General features: G+C 47.6%; 11 protein-coding genes across 11 annotated transcripts; 6 read left to right on the top strand and 5 right to left on the bottom strand.

Moving 5' to 3' along the window:
* Positions 1-125: 125 nt before the first annotated feature.
* Positions 126-2,035, top strand: GT037_010028 (o-acetylhomoserine-lyase; the record flags this gene model as incomplete). Its single annotated transcript, XM_038935075.1, has 6 exons — positions 126-401; positions 464-547; positions 601-1,381; positions 1,443-1,587; positions 1,636-1,729; positions 1,793-2,035. The coding sequence occupies 6 exons, from the start codon at positions 126-128 to the stop codon at positions 2,033-2,035; spliced, it is 1,623 nt and encodes a 540-aa protein (XP_038782166.1).
* A 288-nt stretch (positions 2,036-2,323) lies between these two features.
* GT037_010027 (uncharacterized protein) lies at positions 2,324-4,791 on the bottom strand (the record flags this gene model as incomplete). Its single annotated transcript, XM_038935074.1, has 6 exons — positions 2,324-2,744; positions 2,804-3,086; positions 3,147-3,435; positions 3,968-4,123; positions 4,188-4,618; positions 4,674-4,791. Coding segments are annotated over 6 exons (1,698 nt in total), but the record flags the coding sequence as incomplete, so codon positions are not given.
* A 521-nt stretch (positions 4,792-5,312) lies between these two features.
* GT037_010026 (uncharacterized protein) lies at positions 5,313-6,934 on the top strand (the record flags this gene model as incomplete). The annotated part of the gene is made up of 6 exons (XM_038935073.1): positions 5,313-5,760; positions 5,820-6,000; positions 6,052-6,162; positions 6,208-6,478; positions 6,548-6,708; positions 6,769-6,934. The coding sequence occupies 6 exons, from the start codon at positions 5,313-5,315 to the stop codon at positions 6,932-6,934; spliced, it is 1,338 nt and encodes a 445-aa protein (XP_038782164.1).
* A 74-nt stretch (positions 6,935-7,008) lies between these two features.
* GT037_010025 (gibberellin 20-oxidase) lies at positions 7,009-8,232 on the bottom strand (the record flags this gene model as incomplete). The annotated part of the gene is made up of 4 exons (XM_038935072.1): positions 7,009-7,138; positions 7,188-7,756; positions 7,808-7,874; positions 7,946-8,232. 4 exons carry the CDS (start codon positions 8,230-8,232, stop codon positions 7,009-7,011), a joined length of 1,053 nt encoding a protein of 350 aa, XP_038782163.1.
* A 1,548-nt stretch (positions 8,233-9,780) lies between these two features.
* Positions 9,781-10,354, top strand: GT037_010024 (uncharacterized protein; the record flags this gene model as incomplete). The annotated part of the gene is made up of 2 exons (XM_038935071.1): positions 9,781-10,219; positions 10,308-10,354. Coding segments are annotated over 2 exons (486 nt in total), but the record flags the coding sequence as incomplete, so codon positions are not given.
* Positions 10,355-11,322: 968 nt separating this feature from the next.
* On the bottom strand, positions 11,323-13,235 carry GT037_010023 (uncharacterized protein; the record flags this gene model as incomplete). Its single annotated transcript, XM_038935070.1, has 9 exons — positions 11,323-11,494; positions 11,556-11,716; positions 11,770-12,034; positions 12,089-12,199; positions 12,260-12,431; positions 12,482-12,877; positions 12,929-12,998; positions 13,046-13,138; positions 13,194-13,235. 9 exons carry the CDS (start codon positions 13,233-13,235, stop codon positions 11,323-11,325), a joined length of 1,482 nt encoding a protein of 493 aa, XP_038782161.1.
* Positions 13,236-13,766: 531 nt separating this feature from the next.
* Positions 13,767-14,719, bottom strand: GT037_010022 (uncharacterized protein; the record flags this gene model as incomplete). Its single annotated transcript, XM_038935069.1, has 2 exons — positions 13,767-14,307; positions 14,358-14,719. 2 exons carry the CDS (start codon positions 14,717-14,719, stop codon positions 13,767-13,769), a joined length of 903 nt encoding a protein of 300 aa, XP_038782160.1.
* Positions 14,720-16,217: 1,498 nt separating this feature from the next.
* Positions 16,218-17,219, top strand: GT037_010021 (uncharacterized protein; the record flags this gene model as incomplete). The annotated part of the gene is made up of 1 exon (XM_038935068.1): positions 16,218-17,219. One exon carries the CDS (start codon positions 16,218-16,220, stop codon positions 17,217-17,219), a length of 1,002 nt encoding a protein of 333 aa, XP_038782159.1.
* A 1,118-nt stretch (positions 17,220-18,337) lies between these two features.
* On the bottom strand, positions 18,338-18,909 carry GT037_010020 (uncharacterized protein; the record flags this gene model as incomplete). Its single annotated transcript, XM_038935067.1, has 2 exons — positions 18,338-18,692; positions 18,755-18,909. The coding sequence occupies 2 exons, from the start codon at positions 18,907-18,909 to the stop codon at positions 18,338-18,340; spliced, it is 510 nt and encodes a 169-aa protein (XP_038782158.1).
* A 933-nt stretch (positions 18,910-19,842) lies between these two features.
* On the top strand, positions 19,843-20,166 carry GT037_010019 (uncharacterized protein; the record flags this gene model as incomplete). Its single annotated transcript, XM_038935066.1, has 1 exon — positions 19,843-20,166. One exon carries the CDS (start codon positions 19,843-19,845, stop codon positions 20,164-20,166), a length of 324 nt encoding a protein of 107 aa, XP_038782157.1.
* Positions 20,167-22,226: 2,060 nt separating this feature from the next.
* Positions 22,227-22,613, top strand: GT037_010018 (uncharacterized protein; the record flags this gene model as incomplete). Its single annotated transcript, XM_038935065.1, has 2 exons — positions 22,227-22,495; positions 22,550-22,613. Coding segments are annotated over 2 exons (270 nt in total). The 3' UTR covers positions 22,551-22,613.
* Positions 22,614-23,655: the final 1,042 nt, after the last annotated feature.

Raw genomic sequence — 23,655 nt, 5'->3', positions numbered from 1 at the left:
AAGGAAGGACTCCGGGTCTAGTTTTGTCTTGGCCTCTTTAGCAGCACCATCTATTGTGATACCTGTCGCATCCCTTTCATCTCGTCAAGACCTTTTGTTCACTATCATTTGCTTCTACATGGAAAATGGCACCATTTGTTGAAGACGAGAACAATGTTGGTGCCACGAACGGAACGAGCCGTACAGATAGCTCATCGACCAATGGTACAACCAACAGCCACAAGACACCCGACCCAAACGGTATGATCTTGTCTCAGCTGCCGGAGAACCATGACCCTTTGCAGCCGTACAAGATTGATAAGTTTGACGACGGCCTGAGATACGATACCCTTCAGATTCATGGAGGACATCGGCCCGATAAGGAGACGCATGCTCGCGCAGTACCCATTTATAATAGCGTGGTATGTATGGCGTTTAGGTTTCTGGTCCCCTGAGAAATACGAAAGGCTGACACGAATGCAAGTCCTTCGTTTTCACTGATAGCAATCATGCTAAGAGAATTTGCTCAACCGAAGAGGGTGGATATTTCTACAGTCGAATCTCCAACGTAAGCGCCGACATGAATTCAGAGTAGAAACAGACACTAAATCTAGCACACAGCCAACAGTTGCAGTCTTCGAAAAGCGCGCAGCCGCTCTCGAAGGTGGCACAGCGGCCATCGCCACATCCTCAGGTCAAGCAGCAATCTTCAACACGATCATTTGTCTCGCAGGAGCAGGCGACAATATTATTGCTTCGATCAACTTGTATGGAGGAACCTACAGCCTATTCAAGACGTTGCTACCACGACTCGGCATCACAGTCAAATGGGCGAAGCGCGAGACAAGAGAAGAGTTCGAACAGTACATCGACGACAAGACGAAGATGATCTTCGTCGAAACCATTGGAAACCCACGATGTAGCATTCCTGACCTCCAGGACTTGGGAGATCTTGCGCATGAGAACAATGTTCCCTTTGTAGTGGATAACACCTTTGGCGCATGCGGAACTTGGTGTCGACCAATCGACTTCGGCGCGAATGTCATTGTCCATTCCGCAACCAAGTGGATGGGCGGTCATGGAACCACATTAGGAGGCGTGATCATTGATTGCGGTACATTCGACTGGGGCAAAGCCATTCATCGCTTTCCTCGCCTCTCAAACAAAGACGGGCCGATGAGTTTCTCCTACTGGAAATCTTTTGGCAATATTTGTTTCGCCATGGCAATGCGAATCGATATTTTGATGGAGGTGGGATCCATGCTGGCCCCAGCATCGGCGCAGCAGTTGTTGATAGGCATGGAAACGTTGAGTATAAGGTGCGAGAGACATGCGAGAAACACGATGCAGGTTGCAAGGTTCTTGCAGGCGCATCCTAGAATTGCTTGGGTGAACTATCCTGGTAAGCCATTGTCCGACTTTTGACTAATCGCGGCACGACAATCGACTTACATCTTATTTAGGCTTGGAAGGAAACATCTATCATGAGAACGCAAAGCGATATCTGAAGAACGGCTTTGGTGGCGTACTGGCGTTTGGGCCCAAGGGTGGTGAAGTGGCGAGCAAAATGCTCATGAATTACGTCAAGGTCGTTTCGCATCAAACCAAGTAAGTTCTAGATAGTCGGATCCCAGGTTCTGCGCTGATACAACACAGTGTCGGCGATGCTAAAACGCTGGCAACCCATCCATGGAATTCGACCCATGTGATCATGTCAGAGAAAGATAGACGCGAAGCTGGAATCACTCCCGTAAGTTTCTGTTCCTTGATATGCTACAGTAAAGACACCAACTGATCCATACATTCTTGATAGGCTTTCATTCGTTTTTCGGTCGGCATTGAAGATGTCCAAGACATCATTGACGATCTCGATCAAGCTTTGGCAAAACTCCCTGAAGATCTTCTCAATGCCTTTGATGAGAAGTTGATCCAGAAATTGGAAACTCATGCAAAGGACGAAGTCCTGATTGGTGATTTGGCTGATTATAACGATACGGATGTCCTGGTTTCGAAGACGAATCATCCACCTGGGCGGCAACAGGCTGTTGAGAGTTGATAGTGAACAGAGCATGTGTATCACACAACGCCAGACTCATTTGTTTTTGCTATGTACTTCGTTCGACGCTTTTTGAAATAAAGCTGCAAGGTTCTATGCTTGTTGTCATGCGCCGTTGTTGTAATGTGATGTAACGATTCAGGGCTCACGCTTGACTGCATCCTCTCACTAGATGGCTATCTGGCTTTAAACTAGGAAATTGGTTAGGCACCGTAGGAGACATGCATAATAAGTAGTCAATTGTTCTATGGTATTGTGTACTATCAAATGCTCAAAATCTAATAAAGACTACATCTGTACAGGATGGTACCTCGAAGTCGTCGAGCTCCACACTTCATTCCCACTCATTTGAAATTCTAGACCCTTCATAAACATCTGCAAGTCATAGCTACAAGATTGACCAGAGGCCAGCCTGTTCACAACAAGTTGCTTGTGTTGCAATTCCCATTCCCGGCACATGACCCACAGGATTCTCTTCGTTGACGGTATGCTCAGCGCCATCTCTGCCGACAACACAGAAACGGCGGAGCAGAGCACAGCACCTTCTTTATGCCCGACTTTGGATGCTTTCAGCTCCTTGTCCCAACTGTAGATATCGTTCACAACGGAGATGTGTTTTGAGCAGTTTGTTTCTATTTCCTTGATGGAATACAAATCTTGTTGGTCAAGTCTCAATCTCATTGTGAATCGAATCAGACCAGAGAGCAACCTGCGAACATTAGTAATGCTCGAGACAATGAGGCCTTGAATTGGCAAACACTGACTTACCCTTGACCCACGTCTCTCTCTCTATATTCCAGATATTCTCCCAAGGCTTTTACACATAGGCGCTTCGTGTCAACCTGCGCTCTCATGAATGTGAAGACCGGCTCTTTCATATCATCCGCTAGCTCAGTATCGCAGGCGCGCATGTCGTTCCACAAGTCATATGTAATCCATTCCACAGGAACACTATGGTCTGGTCGCGTTGTTCCTTGTGAAATGGCGATCAGACGTTCGTTGTACGCGGACCCTTCTTCTAATGACATGAACTCGAGCTGGTCTGCATTCACTCTATATATCAGTGTTCCTGATTGAGCAACGTCGTGGTGCAAGATAGAGGTCTGCATACCATCGATAAGGAACAGCAGGGTGATCAAGCGACAGGCAAGAGCTATCCTATCGTCCAATGCCAGCGGAAAGTAGTAGCATGTCACACGCGAAAATCCCACAGCAATGAACTTCATCCTTGCTTTTTCATTCTCAAACGGCCAGTGTTTCAGGAAATAGTCATTAACTTCGGCCGTCACTTCTTGCTCGTTTCTGTGGATTTGGGCTCGGAAGATTGTCTGCGGGACCTCGTTTCTGACAAAGTCCGCGGTGGACGACGGGATCGTGGCGCCATGTATGGTCATCTTCGGCTAAAGAGAAAAGAATAAGGCTGTACTATTACAATTAGGCAGGCATCGAACAGCAATGAAAGTGGTGTATAAGTATTGAAGAGATCGGGGCCTTCATTTGGGGATGCGCTAGCCTGAATAGGAAGTGTTGCGAGGCGCGTTGCCGTGTTAAGAAGTCCCAGAAAAGTACATCGACGCGCCACATTTCTTTATTGAGTATGTGTTGATCGGTGTCAGGTAACTTTAATTGTTTGGGTGTCAGAAAGCTCTACCTTGAACTAAGAATTCCAACTTAAAATCATCCCCGTAGCACGTCGCGAAAATCTGTAGCGGCCTGCTGCATCTTTGTCTTCTCCAGATTTTCATGTCCGAACCAAAGACCTCGACAGTCACTCAAATTCTCTTCAAGCTCAGTAAAAGAGTTTCCCAAAGTGAGAATTGTCCTTCCATTCCACCTTCCAGATCGCTGTATCCATTCACATTCATCCTTCCCATAACCTTGCACTTTACGTGGCTCTTGCGCAACAGCAGAGTATGCGACTGCTAATGCTACAAACTCTGCTGTGCTAACGGGTAGTCCTGCAGCTAGTATCGGGCCGGCTAGGTCCATTGGTAGTAATTTTGTAATAGTCGCTGCCGGAACAACAGCATTGATCGTGATGTTGGAATCGCGAAGGAGCGATCGCATAGCGCGCATGTAGTTGATTAACTACAGGGCCGATGTCTCAGCGTTCAATGTCTTCTTTGGGTTTGCAAATGCTCTCTTTACTTACAGCTGCTTTTGTTCCACTGTATACTGGCAACGTCTGTTCGGGTAGATAGGCAGTTGCACTCGAAGTGATGACAATGCTACCAGCAATTGCATTCTTTTTCATCAAATGGAGAGATATCTTGGTGAAGTTGAGGGTTCCTCGAAGATTGACGTCAATGACTTTGTACGACGGTTCGAGTAAATTGCCATGATCGTCATAAGAATCGGTCATATATGTCCCATCTTCATCGATGCCTGCATTAGCGACAGCAATGTGTGGTGGTCCTGTAGTCGCGAATGCAGCAAGTAGATCTGCCCAACTAGATATGTCACATCTTATGTATGTAACTCTAGGAGTTGTCTCTTCCGGTTTGTCGATATCAAGGTTGTAGACTGTCGCGCCCTTCGTTGCCAGCAGTTTTGCCGTAGCGAGGCCAATTCCACTCGAAGCGCCTTCCTAACAGCCTCAGAAATTACTCATCTATGAAGGTCACTGGGGATTACCCACCTGAGATGATAGCGACTGTTCCCTCAAGCTGCGGTATGTCTCCTTCTTCGATTTTCAGCGACGTCATTGATTTCCACTCTGTTATTCCGGTTACAATCTTATTGCAAATAATGATAATCTAGCTATTCATAACTGATTGTTTATTCTTTATAGTTTCGTATATAGATCTTGCCGCTGTTACACCGATTGTTGACATAAGCCCTGCGAGGTGGCCGATTGGTCTCGGAGTCTTACCTTTTTTGGAACTGCACACGAATCCTCTAGCACTTAACACCAACATTTCCGACAGAAAATCTATCCAGACCGCTTCATAATCCTTGCTCCACTATGAACGCAACGGCAATATCTACCAATCCGTGGCCCTCTCTATCGTTCGATGTCTGCAATGATGCTTGCCTCTCCGTATTGAAGATCAGTTCACTTATCGCCATAGTGAGATTTCGTCTGGCACGTCTAGCAAGGCGAATTGCTAATGCGTGATTAGACGTGTATCTTTGCGTTCTTTGTGAAGCTTTCCCAGATTCGAAGGCATCCACTGTCCCGATTTCCAGGCCCATGGACGGCCAAATTTAGTAACGTACTTCAACCACGCTGTGTTCAGAGTACACGTGTAACCAGTTGTAGTTCTCACATTGTCGCATGTTTCTGGGCGGACGACAACCATACGAGATTCATAAGCTCCACCAAAAACACGGCCCAGTTGTGAGAGTCGCCCCAAACGAGCTGTCTTTCAATACGTACAAGTCATGGAAAGACATTTATGCAAAACGGGTTGGCCATAAGCCATTCATCAAGAGCGACTTCTATGATGGCGGGAATTTTGCCGCAGAAGCTCATTCCATTGTCAGCGAGCGTGATCCACATAAGCATGACAAAATGAGAAGCTACCTGCGTGACGTCTTCTCAGACCAATATTTGAGGGAGCAAGAGAGTCTCATTAGCGACAACATCGACCATTTTATCACCCGAATTGGGGAGAAAGGCTCCTCGATCGACGGTGTAGATATCGTCATGTGGTTCAATCTTGCCACTTTCGATATCATTGGAAGCTTAGCATTTGGTGAGTCTTTCGGTGGTATCAGTTCTGGTAAGCTCTCCTCTCAATGCCCTGAGACATCGTACAGTGTCTGACCAAAATGCTTCTAGGATCTGAGCATTTCTGGGTATCCATCATTGTGAAAAGCCTGAGATTGGGTGCATTAGCCGACACTTTTAAGCGATTTCCTTGGCTTGGATACTTTGCCCAGAAAGCCTTCTCGGGACTGCTAAAGCAGCTCATCAAGGACACTCGGAAGCACGAGCAATATGCAATGGACCTGATTAGAAGGTAAGGGTTTCAGAGTCAAGTTGATCACGTCTCATGGCTTATGCATGTCAGGAGGATCGAACAAAGCAGCACGCGAAAAGACTTTTTGACTAAAATGCTGCAAGGTCGCGACAATGACGGCATTTCAGATGTTCAGTTAGCAGCACATGCCTCAGACTTTGTGTAAGTCTTATCCCCATTTAGTCTATTGAGACTAACGAGGAATAGTATTGCAGGAAGCGAGACGACTGCAACAGCTTTGGCTTGTATAACCTATCATTTATTAAAGTTTCCAGAGATAGGATTGAGGTTGCAGACAGAAGTCCGTGAGGCTTTCAACTTTTACCAGGAGATCAATGGAACATCGACAACAAGCCTGCTATACTTGAATGCAGTCATACTTGAAGGGATGAGAGTATATCCGCCACTGCCTTTTCCTCTCCCAAGAGTTGTTCCTCAAGGAGGTGATGTAGTTGACGGACATTTCATTCCAGAGGGTGTAAGTGAGCTTGAAGTAGTAGATGCAGCTATTTTCTTAAGCATTCTTGCTAACTATAAGGTGCCGCAGACCATCGTCTCTACAAACCCATTCGCGGCTTCGATGTCGTCCCAGAACTTTCTCAATCCGTGGAAGTTTGACCCAGAACGATGGTTGACGAAAGATGGAGAGGATACTCTGGGAGCAAGCCAGCCATTTTCGCTGGGCACACGAAGTTGCTTGGGAAGAAGGTACGTCGCTAGCTTTCTGACTCTTCATGTTGCTTTCGATCACTAAAACCTTATTGCTAGTCTTGCTTGGCTGGAACTCAGAACAATCCTGGCAAAGTTATACTTCAAGTATGATTTGAAGTTGCTGGACCCTCAGTTAGACTGGCATGCCCAATCTGAGATGCATACACTATGGCAGAAACCAGAGATGAGGGTTGCAATCAGATCCCGTGCCGACAAGAGTTAGATAGCGATGGATTCACGAAGATTTTGTACTGTATGGTGTATCTCAGAATCATATTTCGCCAATAGAAAAGGTTTCTAAGATATCACATCTTCCTGATCCTTCTCCGGATCCCAGTATCCAACATACCCATCCCTACCGGTAAGATAAGTTCCCTGAGCTTGTTCTGCTGCTGGAGCACGAAACACAGCATGCTTTTTGTTTGTCCTACATCTCGTGTCAGAATCTGGATCCGTACAACAGTGGCACAGCTTACCATTCTAAGCCTTTCCACATTCGCCCTTCACCATCAATGAACTCTGCATCCATCTCCGGTCTCAGTAAGTACACGATTGAGTACTTGTGCCGAAATCTTTCGTCTTTGTGGGGAATAATTCGATGGAGACTGGACTCCAGAACTCCACCCGATATGAAACGGAGCGCATCGCCAACATTCACAACAGCGTGTCCAGGCTTTGGAGCAATGTAAAACCAGTCATCTTCCTCTGGTTTCAGAACCTGGAGACCGGCAACCTCTGTGAACACAATTGAAAGGCTACCGGCATCTGTGTGGGCAATTTGGCCGATCTTCTTGGGCTCTTCCTCAGCAATCGTGTACTTCAGCAGTCCAAGAGCTGTTGGACAGACAGCGCCTTCGCGATGATATCCCTGGAAAGCTTTTGACGGGTCCAAGTCTAACGCTGCAGAGATTTTTTCCAAAAGTAAGACGCTGATACCACGGAAGGTCGCAATCGCCTTTTTGAGTGGATTGAGCTGGTGAGCAATGACCTCAGGACCTGGAAATGATGCAGGATCATCTATCTTGGAGATGGGATGCTCAAAAAGCTACGATGTTCACGTCAGCATGTAAAGCTGCAACAGTTCTCGCGGCATTACCATTAGCCCCTCGAAACCGTCCTTGACACCTTCGATAGGGCCATTCCCGTGACCTGCAGGCTTATACCTAATTGATCAAAAACATCACGTCAGCTCCTCGAACATCTGTACAGGGGCTTCGCAGTCCTCTAGTCTTACCCCATGACCAAATGCTCGTCATGATCTCTATCCACCAGCCACTCAGACTTCGCCCCTTGTGGCAGGTCATAGAAATTCTTAGCCAGGGAATACATTGCCTGAACATCCTCCAAGATTTCACCGGAGCACCCGTCCACGCAATCAAGATAGAAGAATCCTAAATCAGTGCATGCTTTCAACAACATGGCTTCCGTGCTTGAGTCTCCGTTTATTAATGACTGTAGGGATATGACATCAAGCGCCACATCTTTCTTGGTGGCGTCGCTCAGTACATCGGGGCTGGCCATATCTGTCGTTTGTTCGCGACTTCGTTGATATGATCACTCCACGATTGCGCTCACGAGCTTCTTTACTGTTAAGCTCCATCAGCCGGAAGAATTCCATTTTTGACATAGCCGCAATTCGACCGCTACAAACGTCTACCTAGATCAGCATTTCGCCGACACGAGATTGGACTCGTCCGGTATGATTTCGGTAACTTCCATCGATCTACAAAGAGGTCTAGACCTCCGCTTCGCCTCATTCCATTTTAAGTTTACTACCGTCGGCTTCAACGCTAGTGTACGTTTATGATCTCTCCAGTACAGTTGCATTTAAGCTTGGTTTACGTAGTATGTTGAATATGGGGTCTGACAGTAGGTTCAACAGGTATTCGGAAGCATATCATCGCGAGATGACTTCGAAGATATTAGCACAAATGAGGCTTATTGCAACGATTTGCTTGATCATAGTTACCAGGGTAAATCTGGCATTCTCGTTTTGTACCCGTGCTTGACAAAAGCATTGAACTTCCTTTTTCGATTTTCTGTGTTTGTACCCGCTTAGGATGTTGCTACATGCATACTGCACTGAGCGAGCCCATACTATCCATAAGCACGTACGGCTATCTCCCTTCGCCGGATGATGATGCATGGAGGATTGCTCGAAGTAGTCACAAGATAGGAAAGGTAAATCTGACGCAGTGGAAGGCCCGTTTGTGACAGCGGTCCGATTCCACCATGAGCCCCGGGATTGAACACACATAAGTGACCATTGGCAATAGGTTGACAATATGTGTCGCTAGATGCTTCGAGCACGTCTTAAGTACTTACTAGAAGCGACAATTGTAACTATTTACGATATTTAATGGGTCACAAGACGTTGCGTAGAGAAACAGAAGCAGAATACAGAGCCGGTGAGGAAATTAAGGTAGCGCCGAGCGCCGTCCGCACGGGCCTTAGCTACCCGGTTAGCAGGGTCTGGGTCCCTAGTCTGTATACCAAGACCAAAGCCGCCTGAATGCTCTTTTTAGATCTTACAAGATGGCGTTGCGCTAACACACCGCTGATCAAAAGCGGTGTGTTATCAACTTCCAGAACCTCCGTGCATCTTACAAGAGATGAGCGATGTAAAGATGGCCTTGCTGGAATATCGATTTCACTCGCATGACATAAAATAAATGGGCACCCCGAAAAACCCTTGACCATTCCTTCTACGTAGTCACTAGGTCATGTTTGCCACTTTCCGAAAAGAAGCACGAGATGGCGGAATCGTTTGCATATCGAACACGAGCTTACCACCCGTGTCTGGTAGTCAACTCCACCACTTTGCTTGCGATAGATGTCGTGCAAAGAAGGTAAGCCGACCCAGAGAATTCTATGATTTGTCAATTACAGGCAATACGATGGGGACATGACTTATAATTGATTTTGGCGGTCCAGTTAAAATGCTCCGCCCACAGATTTGGGTGTGATCGGTGCCGAGATCTCAATGTCACTTGCACATATTCTGCTTCTCCTCAGGCGCAACGGCAGAAAACTAGAAGGGTTTCCCTATGTCGATCAATTGCCGCAGCAAAGACGAGTGATAAAGTCAGTCCGCAAAGACAGGAGGGCGTACCTAAAAATCACGGTGAAATCATTTCCCAGAGGGATTTTACGTCAAAGACAGCGTCGGAGCATGACAAGTCTAGCAACACTATCGCAATTACCCCTCCTGATTCCGATACGGGGATACAGGAAGGTGATCGAGTGGGCCAAGAAGGCTACAGAGTACGATCTCACGTGCCTTCGAACACAGTAACCGTTATAACGCCTCCTACGTCTTCCGATCTCACCTTCCTGGACTCAATCATATCAGATATATCAACCTACGATTCGGGTTATCCAATCCTTGACCTTGATACTTTGGATGTAACTGCGGACTCATTCTCTGATGACACTTTGTCCCCAAGTGACTCTCCCGGAACTCGAGCTACCGAGTGTGACGATGGCATGAACACTGGGACATTTGCAGGTAAGGTCCATCTCATCCTACTTCGTATTCACTAGGTCATTCTGTCATGCATTTAAGCAGTAATCAAGGCGATACTGACTGCAGACAGATGAAACAGATTGGAACGTCAGTTCTGTCACATTCGGCGAGCAGGCAGTCAGTGTCACCGCTCGATGTCTTTTCCCAGTGGAAACTACGCCGCAAACTGCCAAGGGTAGAGATCACGTCCTCTCTGCATCGAGAGAAAGATCTCCTGGGTCAATCCCAGCGATGCAACCATGCGACCGAGGTCGTAAGAGCGCTACTACGAAGCCCAATTTGAACGTCCAAGAATCTACCCCATGTAGATGCATAGATCTTATCCTTGGGGCACTGGAGCAAGCTCAGAATCAGCACAGGGTGCACGATCTCAGTACTGCAGAGCAATCGTTATATTTTGTGAAAAACACCTGTGCGCAATGCGGATCGAAATTCCAGTGTAGGAATTGCTGGTATGACTCAAGAGCCACAACCTTTTCCATTCTGCTTCTTGAGAAATGGATGGGAATACTAGAAGACATCTCAAGAAGTTGGGAGGATACTCTGCTTTCTGCGTCCTCGACTTGGAAGGATTCATCGAGAAGAAACGAAGCTCAAACTCACAACCAAGATGTGTTTCTGTTAGATGGATATCGAATAGATACCATGCAAGAGAGATGCGATATCTTCGGCTTTTTGATCATCTTGCAGATCAAGCGATTGGCAGCATTGACGAAGATTCTGAGTGACAAATCGCAAGCAACGCAGGGGAACAAGCACCAAGCCAAATTGAGGCCTGTGGTTGTGAGGGTCCAGGAATTACATAGAGCCTTAAGCGAGACGGTTGGCATTCTGCATATCGAATGAGACTACTAGAGACAAGTCTCTACATACGATCAATATTCGGAAAGCTCACCACTTCCAGAGTGAGGTACTGCTTACACTATGTGCCCCTATACTTGATTCATGAGCGTTCTAGTACAAGTACAGTCCTTGCGTGTGCGCTCGAAGATGCTGTGGGCTGGAAACTGCTAATAAGACACGACACTGTACATCCAACTACGATGACCTTTGTAAAAGAAGCCGTTAGGTGCGTTGGCCACGAACTATACTCTATATTCCAGCTTTGCCGTCTTAAACCTGATGTATAGTGCTGGCTTCCACCACATAACATGCAAATAGCTGTCTTCTAACCAATCTAATGTAGGATCAACAAGCTCCAAATCGCATTGGAAGTGCATCTTCGCTAGGATCAAACTCATCTCAAAATATGCAAAGCTAAACCTTGTTAGCTTGACAGCACCGTGACCGTTTTTGAACTCGGTACTATCAAACTTACTTCTTCCCGAGACAAGCTCTGGGACCGAGAGAAAAGGGCTGGCTTGCACTCAAATTATCCGAACAGCCAGGATCTAGCCATCTTTCGGGTTTGAATGTGTATGGTTCGTGAAAGTTCTTCTCGTCGTGTAGAACTGTCCATGCGCTTGTATATACTTCCGTCTACCACTCCTTGATTAGCTATCTGGTATAGCATCTCAGAACAGTTAACTCACCCCTTTCGGAACCCAATGACCATCAATTATCGCCCCTGGAGAAAGCCTTGGGAAGCCCTGTGACCCCGGTTGATAGACTCGTAGTCCTTCTGAGATCACGGCTTGTAGGTAAGGAAGTTGCATTGCCAATGTAGCAGTGATGCTCTCGAGAGATGTAAAATTCGTCCTGATTTCATCTCGAAGTTTTTGATAGGCTTCGGGGTTCTTGAGTAGAAAGTACGTTACTCCTGCGAAGAAGGTGGCAATGGTCTCACCTCCTGCAATTCTGAGACCCGCTTCAGAAGTGATTCGAAAACGCTTTTACAATGACTTCACTTACATCAAAGTAGATGCATGTGCCGTCATCTCCTCTTGAGACAATTCGCCAGCCTTGACTTTTTCCGAAATGTTTGTCAGAAAGTCATGGCGATCACTTTCACTATTCAGTCTCCTATATATCCCGTTAGATACTTTGCTCATTACGCGTCCCGACAGAGATCTGAGCACTCACCTCGCTACCTTTTCTCTGCTATATTTTGCATGACGATCACGCACTTCGACCGTCATCCGTGGCAACAATATCTTGCCTAGCGCTGCGCACAATGGTATCCTTCGGAGATTATCTAGGACTGTAATATAGAAAAGATGCTGAACAATCATATCTGACCATGCGCTGCTCCTTCCTTGGTTGAGTTAGACTCGTTCAAACGTAGTGTGGGGATAAGCTCCATACCGTTCTCGACACACCCAAAACTCTCCCCAAATGCCATCTCGCCCAAGATGTCAAAAGAGATCATCTCAAACCATTTCGTCATATCTATCCCTTGTTTACTTGCTCCATCTGTTTCAATCCGCGATACAAACTGATCAACACAGCGCTGTATGATGTTTTCTTGTTCCGCTAGTGCTTTCGTCGAGAACGCTGCGGACAAAGACTTTTTCATTCGCGAATGATTTGTGGGATCACGTTCGCTACCGATGCAGAGTGATTCAAACGCGGCACCGTACATATCATAAAACTCGCTCTTGATCAAGATTGGTTTCCCGGAAGTGGCGTGGCCGTATATGTCCTTCCACGACCGGAAGGATGAGAAGGACAGTTCGTTGGGTGAGACGCGAAATACGCTACCTGATGAAGATTAATCCCAGCCAATATGATGCAGTTTTTGAAAAGACTGACCGTATCGCTCATGTTGCTTTTGAACGACGAGGTGGAAGTGACCGCGCATGGAGTGGTACATGCGCCATAGCTAGTGAGGTCAATCAAGTGGGCTTTGAGACTGACTGCTACGCTTACCAGTGTTGATCGAGCAAGGAATGGGCCAGGAAATGTGGCTAGTGGATGGAAGAAAATGTTGTATACAAGCTGGGAGACGATATACCCTATAAACTTTCGAGCATGTTAGCATGCATAGGATTAGAAGAATAGAAGAGATTTGCTGTACCAAGATGACAATGGCGCTTGATACTGCACAAGTCTGTTCCATTGCCACAACAAGGTAGTGATAGTCCTAGATAACGATGGCGAATTGCTATATTACCCAGCCTTAATACACAACCACATATCACTAGGCCAGCCTAGAAAGGTCTCTCAGAAGCATTGATTACGGGGCTGAGAGGGCCATATCCCTTCTTCGGATGTTGTACAAAATAGGAATACGACCGATCGTATGTCCCTTAGACCTAGGACCTGTGCGGTAAACAATCTTTGCGCTAAAATCCCGCCTAATCGGGCGCCGGTTTGAAAGCGGGGCTAGAAACTAGCGCTGAAGTCACATGCCGTTCACGTTGCCAATAGGGATGCAATCCATGTATGGCGCTTCAATAAGCTCTGAGTGGCTCATATCAAGCCCGGTGAGCGTTGCGCGACGACCATGGTCACGCGCGAAAGTACGCTACCAAGAACGAGGGTTATCTTGCCAGCTCAAAACTGGTGTACTGAACACGCCATCAACTCATCACTGGCTAACACGAGTTGATAGAATATCATGCGATTTGTGAAATAGTCTAGTGAATTACTATTCCCGTTCCGAGTCATCTTCGTAAAATACAAGCGCCCTAACCTCGATGCTCTGGCGTGGCTCCATATTAGCCATCTCTTCATCCACAAACGCGCTGTGTGGTACTCTCCTGGCTCTACCATCTTTTTTCCATTCATAACACTTGAATATCATGACTTCGTCTGGTGTTTGCGCATACTTGTAGTACCAGGCATGATTTCGATTTGGTAGGATCGTGCACGGCTCGCCAACCCAATCAGGATACACTAATTTGACTGGTAGGATATCCTCGTCTCGAACTGAGTGGGAGCTGCAGACAGCAAATGGATCCCGGTAAATGGTCCTGATAGGACGCCAGATATTCAGAATTTGAAATCGGCTTCGCGACAGGCGTTCAGCATCTTCACCGAGGTGGCGCTTGATGTGGTTGAATGCAGCGCTCTCGGACTGATCAATGTGTGCTCGTTTCACTGGTCGACGTTCATCGTCTGGATCGAGAGCATTGGGATTTGGTCGACGGATCGTGTGATCGAAAATGTGGACACGCGAGGCCCCAGTTCTAACAGCTTGACGTGAGCCTCGAAACTTCAATCTGGAGGGTAACTTTACATAGCATGAACCAATTTCTCGACTTCAGGGTAGTAAATTGCTTTGATTCGCTCATCGTCAAGGAAATCTCTCTCTTCACTTGCATGTGCAAATAGCTGAAAACCGTGACTGTCTAGGGTATAATTACCCACACTGCCTGTAATGTCTGTCACCACATGCTCGAGGTCGACGGAAGGTTGATTGAATGTAGCTCTTTTCCCGGCGAGGCTTGGGGCATGTTCGGTACCGTCTCCAGGGTCTTTGTAATAATTAAAAGTGGTATGGACATTCCGAGGCAAGACACCTCCCATGGATTGCTGAGAGGTAGTCCAGGTATCGCTCGGAGTTTCCAGCTGTTGTTCTGCAATCGTTGTAGTCGCCATGTTCAGCATGTTCATGTGCTGAAGCTGGTCGACGTTTCTTTTAGATGTAGCCAACAATTCTACATGTCCCAATTAGGTCTTTTTCCGAATGTCCATCTCGGACATGTAGGAACGAATAATGCCGAATATCACCGCGAAACGCCCGATCCGTGCATGCTACACCCTGTTCGCGTTGACGTGGCTTAGGTTCGAGCTCACGATGACGGGTACGAATGTGTATGTGGTTGGAACAGCAGCGGCGATGGCTTTGTGGTAGCGGGCAAAGTCTAATCTGTTGTGAGCTTGATCGGATATAGGATACCATAGTAGGTTAGAGCCGTATTGAATCGTCAGAGAACCCTAAATTGTTGTCTGTAAGTCTATCATATCAAGATAACTAGTTGGCCGATACTATTATGTGAGTAAAGAAAGAGACATGATGATCGCTAGCGAAATCTGTGACGAAGTAGTCTGCTTCGTTCCACCTGGAGATATCAGGGCAAACATGATCGAGCCATTGTCTCTAGGTCTAGAACATTTATTCATGATAGGCCTTGCCCAACGACGACATGGTGTTATGATGATGAAAGTCAGGTGTGGGGATGAGGCGAAGGTGCACGGGTGGGTAGTGGACGCGTTCGGCACCAAGATTCTAAGCCCACTTCGGACCGGCCGCAACCGCCCGCGACTTCCCCGCCGTACTACAGCACTTGCACTCAACAAAGCCTCGCCCGCTCGGCTTACATATCGCATGAGCAGCAATCGCAAACGCGCATCTCCTGTCACTCTTAACTAGCTCTCAGCATATTCACGTGGATGCGATATTGAAATCAGCATTTGGCCATTGCCTTTGCGTTCCAGCAGCCACTCTGGCCAATAGAACGCTTCGGAAGTGGTGCCTGCACGGTTCATGGAGCAGGATCTCGATTTCGTCGACCCTGTCACAGCTTCCACATGGCTATTGAGTCTACTTTGACATCGTTCCCTTGCTACATACATCTTACATATGCTTACGGTGAAGCGAGAGAAGGTAGATCATTGCGTCCGGCCTTACGATAATGAGTAAGCGCAGGTGCAGGTCCGTCTTCGACAACGAGGCTGTAGAGCCGCATGTTCTTCTTCAAGTGGCATGTTCGACCGGCGCATAAAGCCTGAAACATTCTCTACACCAGTACAACGCGCTAGTAATAGTTTTCGCGCAACTCGATAACTCATGAGGCAGAGGTCACATGTTGAGCCGCCCTGCGTATTCTCGTGAGCACGCCTGCATTTGGGAGGACTTTGGTGGCTGCTGCACCGCCCCCTCTACGCAGTCATCATGCAGCTTTACCCGAGTTTCATGCGGCCTCCGACCTACCTTTGCCCCCCGCTCAACATACCTACTACATCTATCAGTATCTTTCCGAGTGTCTAATCGTTTGCTCACTAAGCTGTTGGAGAACAGCATATCAAGATAACGACATCGACCATATCCTCAATGCCAAAATTATGCAACAACTGCCAACAAATCTACCCATCAATGTTCCTGCCACGCGCTTATCTGGAATTTCCTGATGCCTCTGGTTGCTACGGTGGAGAGAACAGGACTATCAAGTTCTGCTTTCGCGAACCAGATGGAACGCTGACCGATGAAGACTTTCCTGATGGTGTATTTGGATATCTGCACGAACTTGACCTTGGTCCACTGCAAGCGATAGTCATACGGCAAAAAGTGTGTTCTCTCTGCCACCTGGTCGCCACAATGTTCAAGGAGTCTTACGAACGAGAAATCTCGAACCTGCCAGCTGTCTTGGGTGACGTGGGCCCCTGCGAGGTCTTTCTATGTCAGTCAGCCTTCGGAACCATAGAGGATAGAGATCAAAACTTGCCATACGAATTCGAAGATGGCGAAGGCTGGGAGATAGATCGCATGGACTTTTTTTGCTCGTTCAAAGTCAAAATGGAGAACCGCGTGGCTTTCCTAGCTGCGCCAATTTCGATTTCTCTCAGCGAGCCAACTTTACTGGCTAGATATCGTCCTGCACGATGCGATATTGCGCTATTCAATTCATGGCTCCAGATTTGTACCACCAGTCACCTACAATGCTGTCGAAAGCCAGGTAATGCCACAATGCCTTTGCGACTGATCGATGTTCTGAACATGTGTTTGGTTAGTATCACCGGTCGAGAAAGGGCAGAAATAGAGTATCTTGATCTAAGCTATGTTTGGGGCGGAGGGCCGAAGAGATTCGTCTTGACAACAGAAAACATTGAAGGATACTGTCAGCCTCACGGGATTCCAACTCTACCAAAAACCATATCAGATGCTGTCACGTTGACGAAGAAGATGGGAAAGAGATATCTATGGGTCGACAGCCTCTGCATCGTCTCGAATGATCCAGAAGACAAAGCAAGTCAGATACCTGCAATGACGTCGGTATATGGCAACGCTATGCTTACAATCATCGCCGCAGCAGGCGAGGATGCCAACCATGGACTACCTGGACTTGATTCGTTTCGACCAGGCTATGAGATGCTATAAGATAGTAGAGTCGTATCTATTCCATGGTCAGCGGTCTGCCCAGGGAACCATTTGGGCAACTCGAGCATGGACATACCAAGAAATGATCTTATCTGCACGATGTCTGATTTTCCTCGAAACTCATGTGGAGTGGCTGTGCAGGTGTACCGAATGGTTTGAACAGCTCGATCTTGAACATCTGAATCTCAATTGCAAGCGGGGTGACATTCTTCCTCAGCAGCAGCTCAGGCTTGACATATATAACTACGGGTATTTCGTTCAAGAATACACAAGACGTAACCTGACTTTCGAGACCGACATCGTGAACGCCTTTGCCGGTATCATGGCAGCGATTGACGACGAATTCTTCCGGGGTATTCCATACTCTAGATTCTGCCAGTTCCTGGCATGGGCAATGCAAGGAATACCGTCGAGGAATATTCCAGATCGGAGGAGGGGTTGTGGCTTGTCGATACCGAGCTGGTCATGGCTGAGCTGGCGGGGCGTAATCGATCTGGACGACTACTTTGAGATACGACACACTCTGTTAGCAGTATATTGATGGCGAAGTGGTCAACTAGAACAGATCTGTACCCCTGGAACAACATCGCTATGGAGATCGGATGTCAGGCAAGCGTATGTCATCTGGCGCGACGATTCGGACTGGACGGTCCGCATTGATGATTTACCCAGTGACGTCACGCTGAACGAAAATCAGCTCATCTTTTGGGCCCCAACTGTGGCCGACTCAACCCGAAAGGAACGCGAATATGTTATCATCGGTAAAGGTCACTCCACTGGGGTAGTTACTCTAAGTATGACTTGTAGTGATAACATCGCTACGCGTCTAGGGCGTGTTGACTTCGAAATGAAAGATTGGCCAGTCGGAAACGTTATGAAGAAGTTGATTATCATGGAATGAGCACAGAGTCGATCATTTACAACAGTTGCGCAGGAAATTTACTCGATTGGCTTTTTAGTATCATCTGAGGAAAACAGTGGAATGAGACCCCCACGCACACGAAGCTACATTACCCTTTGCTCTCCTCCACGTCAGGCATTCACGTGCTAAGCGCCATGACCTTGGGTACATCCCTCAACTGTGATTTCTCATCCATTAGTATATCCTCTGCATTTTTTTACGTCTCCTGCACTAGACTCTTCTTCTCCTTGCCCCTCCTAACGGTTCTGACTTCAGATAGGGCGGGTTGCACCGTCGAGTCACCTACCAGATCATCCACATCTGGCAGGTTTCTTGATTCAGGTACCTTGAAGTCGAACGTCCGCAGCAGACGTGTGAGAGTGAGGAATAGTGAGCGCGCTGCGATGTGCACGCCCTCACACACGCGACGCCCAGCACCGAAGATGTAAGTGCCTCGCTGCGATGGGTCGCGTGCAGTTGCACATGCGAACTCCGAGCGGAGTTCGTGTTCAAATAGTGATGTGTCGATTATTCCTGGGTTGGGGTTTATAGCAGAATCATATGAAGTCCCTCTTTACATCGATCAGATCTGGAAGAGTAGGGTAACAGGATAGACATATCGGACACTGATTACACAGTCGCTTCAGCTGGTATCTTGAGTCCAATGTACTTGTCGTCCTGCATGATTGCATCGGGCGCCACCATGATATTTGTCGGCATCCATCGAATGTACTCCTTGACGATAGCGCGTAAGTCTGGCCGGATATTGATGGCTTGACGGAGAATCATGTGAAAAGAACAAAAGCTTAGCAATGTACGAGGAGAATACGAATGCGAATGCCGCCCCTTGGCAACAATTGTACCAACAGCCAACATGAGCTGCAACTGCACCTCCTGCAGGGGGCTTGAGCGCTACGCACACTACTCATACCATACCAGAAGGGGGTTCATTGCCAGTTGTACCCTGTATGAAGTTGTCATTGTAATCTTTTCGTAGCGAATGCGAAGAACTCACCGCTATGTCTGGGCTGCCCGCCTTGGACGCCTCGGTAGCCTCGCCTTGGCACAAGTTCGCATAACGTCGAAGGATGTAGCTAAGGATCGAGGCGGTTAGACGTAATCGTCTTCAATTGGATGGGATCGATCGAGCCCATAACCTGCCGCTCGTGCCGTTCCAGTCCGCAGATCGCAGAACTGACAAGCTAATGCAGAAGGTACTATGGGAAGCTTCACGATCCTTTGCTACGAGTCTATGTAGTGGGTCTAGCAATCAGACTTCTAGAAACGGTCCATGTCTATCACTTGTCTGTAAACTATACACTACAGAGTGTTTCCGCATACCTCACCATTGAGACTGCAGGAGTGCTCAGAAGACATGAGGTCATTGTACGAGCCTTTCGCATCGTTACAACGACTTACTGTCGGCCTCTACCTAGCCTGAAAGAACTTGAACGTCCTGCAAATTCCCATCGTATGCCCCACTCTGGGGGACAATCCGAACCCTCTCGAGATTAATCAAGGCATCCAGCGACTGCATGCATCAGAACGGCCCAGAGGTAGTTTGGGACAGCAAAACATACGCCGCTCGGTCAAGACTAGCTGCTTCATTCCTGTCGCGCGAAGGAGCGCAAGAAGGCTGTGTGCAGGTCCAAGCCTCTAGGCTGTCCAACACGGAACTCAGCTGTTCGTGGTCAGAGCATCTAAGTGATCTATATAAGAGCCATGGAGCTGCTCCTCGGTTTCTTCATCGTCCGACAGCCCATACTCTCTCACATATACGATACCTACACAAATCCTCGTTCACATCAAACCTCTCAATACCAACTGCCGTCGAGCTTCCTCCCTTTTCCCAAGATGCAGTTCTTCACGACAGTCATGGCCACATTGATGCTTGGCGGCGCTCTGCTTCCAACTGCTTTTGCTGCCAAATACCCCTGCGAGGTCGGCAACAGCCGCAATCGAGGTGAATCCTGCTCGAACGAAGGCTGGTACGGATGCAGCAACAATTTGAAGCATACTGTAAGTCACCCTTCCCGATATCTTTGATTTGTGCTCCATGTAACAATTCAACTGCCACTTTATACCTGTCATGCAATTGATAACCTGGCTGATTGATCTGTAGCTACACTGCGTCAATGGCAAATGGGAAAGAATTAACACGTGTGCTGGACTTTGCAACATGCCATTCTCGAAGGGGAGGAAATGTGGTTGCAATTTGTAGTGTTACATAATAGTCCTGCCTATGAGCTACCGAGCGCTTCTGGTGCAATAACTGTAGTGATCACACTGGCATAGTACCGGAGTAGGGCATGGATATGGATCGTATGGAGGTGATCGGGGTGATGGAGATGATTAAAAGGGTGTAGCTTATCTATCTCGATAGACACCAACAAAAAGCGGTTTATGATCAAGCACTGCTACTGCTGCAGAAACCGAAAAATCAACCATCCCTACTGAGACTTAGCTGATGGGTTAAGAACGCTCGCTCTGAAAGCACCCTTAGTCGTAGATGTCCAGACAATAAGCAGTTCTATGTTTGTATCAGCCTTTGCCGCTTACTGATGATACCACAGAGCAGCATCGTCTTCGATGTGCCCGCATAGCCCTGGATACATAGCATGTGACTGTGCTGGCACTGTTGCCATTGCCTGAAGGTAGTGTCACTCAAGACACAACAGCACGAATGTGCAGGATCCTTGGTGCAGGAATACATATATGTTGGACTGGCTTGTAAACTTCGAGAATCTGCCTACAGTGCAAGTATCCGAACAAACACCTAGAGAGTCGAGGGCGAGACGAAGCAGGACATGGCTCCTACAGCGTCTCGATGTTACTGCCGGTGTTCTTTACCCCCCCGCTAATTCAGTGTTCTCCCGACACACTGCATTGGCTGATATCACTGTTGTTATTGCCGGTGGAAGTCGAGAGCATACGGCAAGTTCCGTAGGAATCCTACAATAATCCTACAATCTAGCAGCAACATGCATCTTGCCGTAAGTGGCACCCTAATCAAACTAGCCTGGCAACGGGATCTTGGATCACGTCCCGTGGCTATGGAAAGATCGCCAAGCTCTGCCTAAGCTTCAGGAGAGTCGTATCCCTGTAACTACCGAACGATTTTGAAGAGGTCTGAAATGCATAATTGCGTTACACATCATTTTAAAGGGAACTGAGCAGAGCTGACGGCATCACTCTAGGTGAATGGAAAGAATTCGAACCTCTCAAGGTCATGTGAACCAAGGCGGGTTGAGTATTAGCTTAACTTTTCGGCTAAATACGAGGTGAACAACGATGGATTCCTGTTTCCGACGATCTGAACCATCATCGCTGTAGCTGCGTGAGCGATATTATTACAGTGCCGATTTATTGTAGCACGCCGTTGTCTTTGATTGGTCTCCTTCACCAACGTAGTGTGCCTTGATCCGGCTGAGTCGACTGGCCCACTAAGCAACGGCCAAAAGACCACGACGTACGCTAGCGGCTGCGCCCGCCTACTACATCCCGCGGTGTCCGCGAGGCTGCACAATCGGCAACCGACCAACAGCCTCAATATATTTTTCAACACCAAAGAAACAGCGCGTCGCCAATAACAAGAAATTCAGAAAGCCACCAACACTGCCAATGGGCTGCCTATACTGTGACCAAACCTGTGACCTGTGTATACTAGTCGTGATCGTCGATCTCGGGGATGCCGAATTGGATCAGGAGCAATCGATAGGTTGTCTCGCTGTCCCGTCTGCAGTATCACAGCGATCACAGGTCGACTCACATGCATTGCCGTATACGAGGATGGCAGCAACGTAGCAAGGAATGCAGCCTCGCGCTCGCGAAAAGGATCTCCTTATGCAGCTTGAGGAGCATCACAGACAGAGACTCGTCTTGATCACCGGCCATGACCAAAGCCTCTTACGTGAAAGATGCCATACTCTGTCATCTTGAGATCTGATGAATGTACCGGTCTTTGTGTATAAATATGGGTGGATGCCAGCGCAAACAGAGACATCCTCATCCACAAACGCAACAGTCTTTGATCTACTTGCCAACATCTACTCCACCACTTCCAACTTCAATTTATCCATCTTGCTATCACCACTCTCTCATCCATCATGATGTACTCCAAGACCGCCCTTCTTCTCCTCATTAGCTCTGTGAGCTTCACTCTCGCCGCGCCCGTTGAGGCGGAGCCCATCGATTCCGTGACCTACGATCCCGCAACCTTTGACACTGAGATGTCCTTTACCACCAAGCTGGCTGAACGCGCCGACAAGCACCTCTGCTGGGGATGGTGCCAGGTCAACATCAGCGGAGGACCTTGCAACTGGTACTGCCCTGCCGGTATCGCATGCAAGCCCCAGAACAACAGGGGTATTGGCTGGTAAGTTTGCACCTAACGGAACTCCTTTACACCTAAAGAACCGTTAGCTAACAGAAGCCTTGATGTAGCGACTACTAAAGCGGGCACTGCGCTTGTGGCACAGCGCCAACATCTTTGACAGCGGAGATTGGAAAGGCGACATGAATGGAAGTGGTAGTTAAGGCGATGGACTTGTGTTTGTTACCTCTGTAGATGACACAGTTCAACACCGTGTTTAAACAAATACAGTCCCGGTCCGAAATGTCTTGCCATACATCTTGGTCGTGATTGTACTGTGCATTGTTTCTCCAGTAGCGCGTTTGAAACGAAGCTGTGCATCAACTTAGGACACAAGGTGTGTCTGTGTTACAACAGCTCGAGGAACATAGAATCAAGATTTTGAAAGTTGCACCGCACGTATAAGGACAAATGGCCGAACAACGCGGGCATACCTATCCTGATGTGTGAACAAGTCACAATGTGGTAATGCTGTACTGTACCCGCCTTAGCTACCTTCTATCTATGTATTTACACTTATAATCCTTTTTTTAACGATTAGGGTTATCTCTTACTATCCTATACAACTAATGATAGTGGACAGCTTATGCTGATACAGATAATAGAGGCCGCAGTTAAAAGAATGCATACTACTAAGATAAAGCTACTAGCTAGAATAGAGTTTGTGAGTGTTACTGCATTTGTAGGCATCGCTGATATCGTGGGCGTTGCTGGCGCAGATCGCTGTGCGGCTTGCTCGTTCTTTGACACTGAGTTTTCAATCGCTATACTGCGCCCAACGCTCCCGCTCACGATTGCCGCAACAACAATCAACGCGACTTCAATCAATATCGATGTGTTCTTGTGGCGGAATCCGAAGATCGTTTTCGGTGTGGGTGTTGAAGGTCATTTCTCTACATAAGGCGTATGCTTAGGATTGTGGTAGTACGCTGGTGTTCTAAATAACTGCTGCGAGCTCGCTTATCTCCTATGCCGAGTTCCATTCAGTCGCGATAAAGTAACGCGATACCCTTTGAGGAGATATTCGCGCCCGAACGTTCTTGTCATACTGGTTAGGCTTGTTAGCACAGCTTGTAGTTCCTCTGATCTGAGATACTCTCTTGTTGCAGATATGAAGAGAAGCTCTTTGCTCTCTGAACGAATCGTAATGCGGCTCGCAATCT

The sequence above is a fragment of the Alternaria burnsii genome, assembly GCF_013036055.1.
Source record: "Alternaria burnsii strain CBS107.38 chromosome Unknown 121, whole genome shotgun sequence".
Taxonomy (NCBI): domain Eukaryota; kingdom Fungi; phylum Ascomycota; class Dothideomycetes; order Pleosporales; family Pleosporaceae; genus Alternaria; species Alternaria burnsii.
This window is presented reverse-complemented; position numbering and strand designations above follow the sequence as displayed.